Source organism: Marmota marmota, unplaced genomic scaffold (genome assembly GCF_001458135.2).
Source record: "Marmota marmota marmota unplaced genomic scaffold, marMar, whole genome shotgun sequence".
NCBI classification, from domain to species: Eukaryota; Metazoa; Chordata; class Mammalia; order Rodentia; family Sciuridae; genus Marmota; species Marmota marmota.
The window spans coordinates 11,997,628-12,003,627 of NW_026000016.1; the positions used below are offsets into that span (position 1 = coordinate 11,997,628).

The window sequence follows — 6,000 nt, forward strand, 5'->3', positions numbered from 1 at the left end:
GAAGCTGTGATTCAAAAATCTGTAAAAGGTAGAATTGTCTTTACGTGCATATTTTGAACCATTGCACTATTAATTTCTTTTTGTAATTCTGTGAATGCAGCTTCATATTAACTTAAAACTATTTTTGTATGTTATTATATGTATATATTAGATTTTTCTAGGCCAAGCATTTATTAAAATTAGGCTAATTATTTTTCAGATTAGCCTTACATTTAAAGATAAAAGTACCCAAATCAGTTACTGCTCTTTCTTAATAGTCTAAATGAAAAACGTAATAACTTCCTTTTTCTCCTGGTATCATATTTAGCACTATAAAAAGAAAAGGCACCATTTGAGGAGAAGACTAGTAGACTGTTATTTTCTAACAGTGCTATTCGTATTTCCTAGGAGTATTATTGGAAATAGTGACTGTGATATGTCAATGGATATGTTGACTTCTGGCAAGTCTTTTTATTGGTTTTGTTTTCAATCTTATCAAGATAATGTATTCTACCTTTGGATCAAAATAAGTAAAGAAGTTAAATGTTAAGAACACCCCCCTTCTATTTAACTTTAGTCTCTGTTAATCTGTGTACTTTTAATTGTGATTACAAATACAGATTATGTTTATGATTCACAATATTTGATCTTTTTTCAAAATGCTAACAGTATCTATCTATGCTGAGTAGATGTTAACATATGATATTGGTTACTCAAGGTTCTTGATTAACACGTTAAATTTTCTATTGGGAAATCATAGGTGACATTGCAATGTGGATTCTTAAATTATTTCAATATGTGCAATATGAAGAATTATTATCTTGTTATAAATTTAAAGTTTATTGGTGAAGATAAATGATAATATGTTCTTGGGATTTGTCTCACTAACCTTTATGTATATACTTACGTAGCCTTAAGTTTTATAGCCAGCTAAAATAACTTCCTGATGTCAAAAAATGTGGCCATGTAAGGCTCTTGAAGCACTTCAAATGAGCCAAAAGAGGGAGATAGTAACTATTCTTTTATAACGTATCCAACCATGAAAATGTTTGTGTTGTAAATTCCTTCCTATGCATAAACATAAATAATGCCACAAACCAATGCAATGAGTCAGCAGTTCTTTTTCCCCAAGTAGCTATTTTAATAACCACATAACCATGTAATGATAAGTTAGTGACTATATATCCTGAAATTTAGTTAAGGTGGGAGTTTTGGATCTTCTCAGAGGAGTTTAGTTATAAGCAGATTAGAGAAAAGAATATTAGAGGTTATGACATCTGAAGAACTAGTGGTTAAAGAAGGTAATTTTTATTGTTGGATGAGGTGAAAGGCTAAACCCAGAACAGTATTAGGTAAGGATACTAATGCTAAAAACAGTATTAGGTAAGAACTGTAGAATGTTTACATTGGTGTGAAATGATATAAGTGCCTGGTTAACCAGTTTTTTAAAAAATACTTCCTTTTGTAGGAAGAAGACTTTCAAGAAATGATTAAATCTGCACAGATAATGGAAAGTCAGTATGGTCATCTTTTTGACAAAATTATAATAAATGATGATCTCACTGTGGCATTTAATGAGCTCAAAACAACTTTTGACAAATTAGAGACAGATACCCATTGGGTACCAGTGAGCTGGTTACATTCATAATTACAGGAAATTTCCACACTTGTGTGTGTATGTGTTGTTTTGTTTTTAATAGAATGCATAATTAAATCAGTTGCCATTTTGGTGGTAGAGTTTTTTAATTATATCACTATCATAGATGTATAATCTTTGTAAAAATTGAATAGTAGTTTAGTTTGTGTCTTTTCATGGCCTTATTTGAAATACATGTGACTCTAAAATCTAAGAATCCACCCTTGCTCAATACTATATTCTGAGCAAAACTTTGGACCTTCCAGCTGTCTTTAATATATCTCTATCTGCAACGTGAGGTTGAATTTTTTAAAGAGATATAGCTAGAGACAAAATAGATAGACGTTCTGTACTCCAGCTGGTCTCAGATGTGGCCACTGCCATTCAATCTGTATGTCCGTAGTTGAAGGTATTAACTGAACAGTTTCAAGAACCTCTACAGACATGTCAGCTCTGAATTTTCAGATGGGTCACCATGACTTAACTGGGCTGACAGTTAAGACATAGTCTTCTTACTACTTTAAGAGTACAAACTTTTCTTATGTCTACAAAATACATTCACAGTGTGTACATTTTAAAATCTTAGAGGCGTAACTGAAAATTTACCTTGAGTGAGTGACCTCATGTTATAATTTTAGAGTAGTCCTTACGAGTATGTATCAGTAACATAACATGTAAGAAGGGAAAACAGAGTTTTTTTTGTTTTTGTTTTTGTTTTTAATACAGGGGTCTCTCTCTATAACCCAGGCTGGCCTAGAATTTGCCATCCTCCTGCCTCACACTCCCAAGTAGCTGGGATTACAGGTGTGTACCACTACACCTGGCACAGACAGTAGACTTTTAAAAATTATTGTAAATATAACTCATAATCTTTCCATATGGTGTTAAGAGTGGGGAAGAAATAATTATAAAGGATAGTTTTATTTGTAAATTCTCAGAAGACATTGCTGGAGTCACCAAAAAGATATTTTGAGAAGGCTTTGTATTTTCCCAATAAATTATAAAAATGTTATTCCTATTCTAAACTATGTAAAATATGTTTTATATGTTAGTGATACAGTTAAAAATGATCATTTTTCCAATTTGTGCAGTTGATCACCATATATGTAAATTGTGCTCTGTTTTAGAAAACTTTTTATGTAATGTAACTTTTGTCACCAGATGATTCTGAACACTGGCCATATACCATCTTAACCTAAAGAAGTATAAGAAGGGCTGGGGAGTAGCTCAGAGGTATAGCACTTGGCTAGCATGCACAATGCCTTGGGTTTGATCCCCAGCACCACAAATAATAATATTAATAATAAAAGAAGAAGAAGTAGTAAAAGAAAGACCCTTATATTGTAAAATATTTGAATGGTATCTCTCGTCTTTCTTTGGTACTATTGATCTTCAGAAAGTGAATTATATAATTCAAAATACTACAAATGTCTATAAGTTCTGTAAGAGAACGTGTCCTGCTATTCTTGCATGTAGAAAGATCTTGCCAATCAAAACTCACTGCATGTACGACTTTCATACAAAATAATTATTTTTGTCACTTTGTAAAGAATTTAGATGTCACATTTTAAAAATATAGAATGTACTAAAATTTTATATATTTATGAAATATTTGAAAGGCATATTTTTTAATTATCAAATGGGGCTCTCCATAAAATAAATTGACTATATGTAAAGATGTCATAAGTTAAAATAGTAGTTTTATAGATCAAGGTCAACATTCCATGTAAATATTTGACCTTTACACAAATAGATTCACAAGTACATTATATATACACTGCACATTTGGTAGCATTCATCACTGGATTTATTTCAGACATGTCTAATTACATACTAGAAACAGGAACAAAAACTACTTCAATGGCCCTGATACATAGTCACATCCGAAGTAGTCAGATATTCAGACTAAATCGTATTTAACAACATAAACCGAGTGAGTTCTAAATTTATTAAATAGCAAGCCATTTCACTTAAAAAAAAATGAGGGAAAGGTTACCAGATCTCATATTGTAGCCATTCTTAAAGTTATATGGCTTCTCTAAGAGAAGTGCAAGTCTGGTTTGGGTTGAAAGCATGGAATCATGCTTTGAACATTGGCTAAAATTTCCAGTGAAATGAGACTTCCTATAAAAAGAATGGTGGGAAATGTATAATAGTATAGGCAATCTTCTGAATAATTTATTCAGCCCTATTTCTTTACTCTGAAATATCTACATTGTTTTTTTTCCTGCATTTCCAGATAAATGCCTCAATTCATTACTTTAGGGATAGAGATAGTGGAGGGTAGTGGAAACTGAGTCCTTCCAGATGGTGGTGGTGATGGCTACATTCTGAAACTACAACTCTACAGACCTTTGTCCTTTTTTAGACCAGAACTGGAAAAAAAGTTTTTAAAATAATGAAAAGAAGGGCAATTTTAAAAATCAGGTAGTATACATAGCCTTATAAGTGGTGTTTGTGGGTCCTTAGAGATTGGGTTAAAATTTAATAAGGCAGGCCAGCTCCAAGGACTTGTTGATAACTGTAGCATAAATTGGCCTGGATTCTGTCCTCCACCCTCATCCACCATTGCCCCTGAGGAAAAGAGCACCATACTCCCAACATGGAATGTCAGCCACGATTTGACAGAAGGGGATGATTAATTTTCAACTGTGTGTTAAAATCCAGAACCAAGAAGGAAATTCTTTTGTCTCATGATTGACAAATTAGTTAAAAATAAAAAAGGTGCAATTGAAATACAAGTTTTGCAATGGTTTTACTGGTCAGTATAGAAATTCTTAGTATCTTTAAGGCTGACATTTCTTGTATTGAGTAATGATTGAATGTATCTAAATCTGACAAACTGTAAACTCAGATTTATGAAACTATGTTGTTAAAATATTCCTGAAGATAGATTTTTATTATTTATTTTCTTTTGGATAAGAAAGGACAATGGAAAGCTCTTGGTTTTAATAAAGTATCTATAAACAGTATGCGTACTTGAAACTTCTTTTTGCGCTTGAATATTCAGTTTATACTATTTTCCATGGTAGGACAAATTCTTTTCTGCTGTGATATGAAGTGATTTATTTCAACTTGGCATGTCTAAAATTAAGTTTTCTGATTTTTCAAACAATGCTTTTATCAAAATTGTTGGAGTCACCAGATTCACTAGTCTTGCTCTTACCCATAAGTACCACAGCATAAAGATGTGGAGAGAGAGAGTGGTTTGGATGACCCAGGACCATCCATGATGGGAACACTCCTCTGCTTCCCCACTTCCTTTCCCCCACCCCATCAGGACTGTTATATTTTCTTCTTGACCCAGTTATGCAAAACTGAACTTGTTTAGCTACACCTATAAGAACACACTATCTTCTCTTAAACAGGCAAATATTGTTCTTGCTGCAATAGTTCAAGCCCTGCTTCCACATAATGATTTTATAATGAGGTACCAAATAAAAGTTGCATTACAACTTTGGGCCCAGCCTGAACAACTTTGCAAGACCCTGTCTCTAAATAAATTTTAAAAAGGAATAGGAATGAAACTTGATTGTAGAACACTTGCTTAGCATGCATGAGGACCTGGGTTCAATCCCCAGTTTTGTTGAGAAGCAAGGATATATATTTTTTCATATATATTTTATGTATAATTCATTTATAAATATGTGTGTGTGTTCATATACATATGAATGAGCTTGGTATCTGAATCCAGAATTCTTGAGCTGAAATTCTGGGTTTTGCCTGTTACCAGTGTTGCAACCTTGGGAACGAAAAAAAACATCAAATGTCTCTGGTCTTTATTTTCTCATCAGGAAAATATAGATAATAAATAGATATTTCCTCATAGGATTGTTGTAGGCATCAAATGACAGAATCCATGTTAAGTATTTAGAGCCAAATCTGGAATTGAAGCACTCAATAATTGTGAGCTCCCATTTTTTATAATGGTCTTTATCACATCACACAATTTAAAAATGGGTATGTAAGTATTCTTAATCACACTAAACTCCCTTATTACAATAGTGAACTCATTAGAAGTTCCTAATAATTTCTATTATAACTTTATTTTTTTTTAAATTCCATTGCTTCCCACCAAACATAGGAACTAATTAGGCAATACCCAAAAGAAAACAAAGTCTAATTTTATTTTTAAACACTGAATATGATGCAATATGCTTGATAATATTTTGAAAGCAATACCTCTTGTTTCATTGCTCTTTCTTCCGCTGCCACCTTCCTCAATGTTTGCTTAGTTACATAAGCTTCTGGAAGCTATTTTTTAGAAGAGCTATCTTAGAGACATACATTAGCCTGATCAAATTGCACTGTGTTAATCTTGGAAGGTCTGTGTGATTTCAATGCACTATCTCATTTAATTCTCACCATGATCTTATGTGGATGAT

General features: G+C 32.5%; 1 protein-coding gene across 5 annotated transcripts in view; it reads left to right on the forward strand.

Annotated features, from left to right (window-relative positions):
* The window catches only part of Mpp7 (MAGUK p55 scaffold protein 7), a 214,211-nt gene extending 209,624 nt beyond the window's left edge, over positions 1 to 4,587 (forward strand). For all 5 annotated transcript variants that reach the window (XM_048809158.1, XM_048809161.1, XM_048809159.1 and 2 more), the window contains one exon: positions 1,448 to 4,587. In XM_048809158.1, coding sequence (XP_048665115.1) covers positions 1,448 to 1,627 — 180 coding nt within the window. In that variant the 3' untranslated portion in view covers positions 1,628 to 4,587. The remainder of the gene's footprint in view (positions 1 to 1,447) is intronic.
* The last annotated feature ends 1,413 nt before the right edge of the window (positions 4,588 to 6,000 follow it).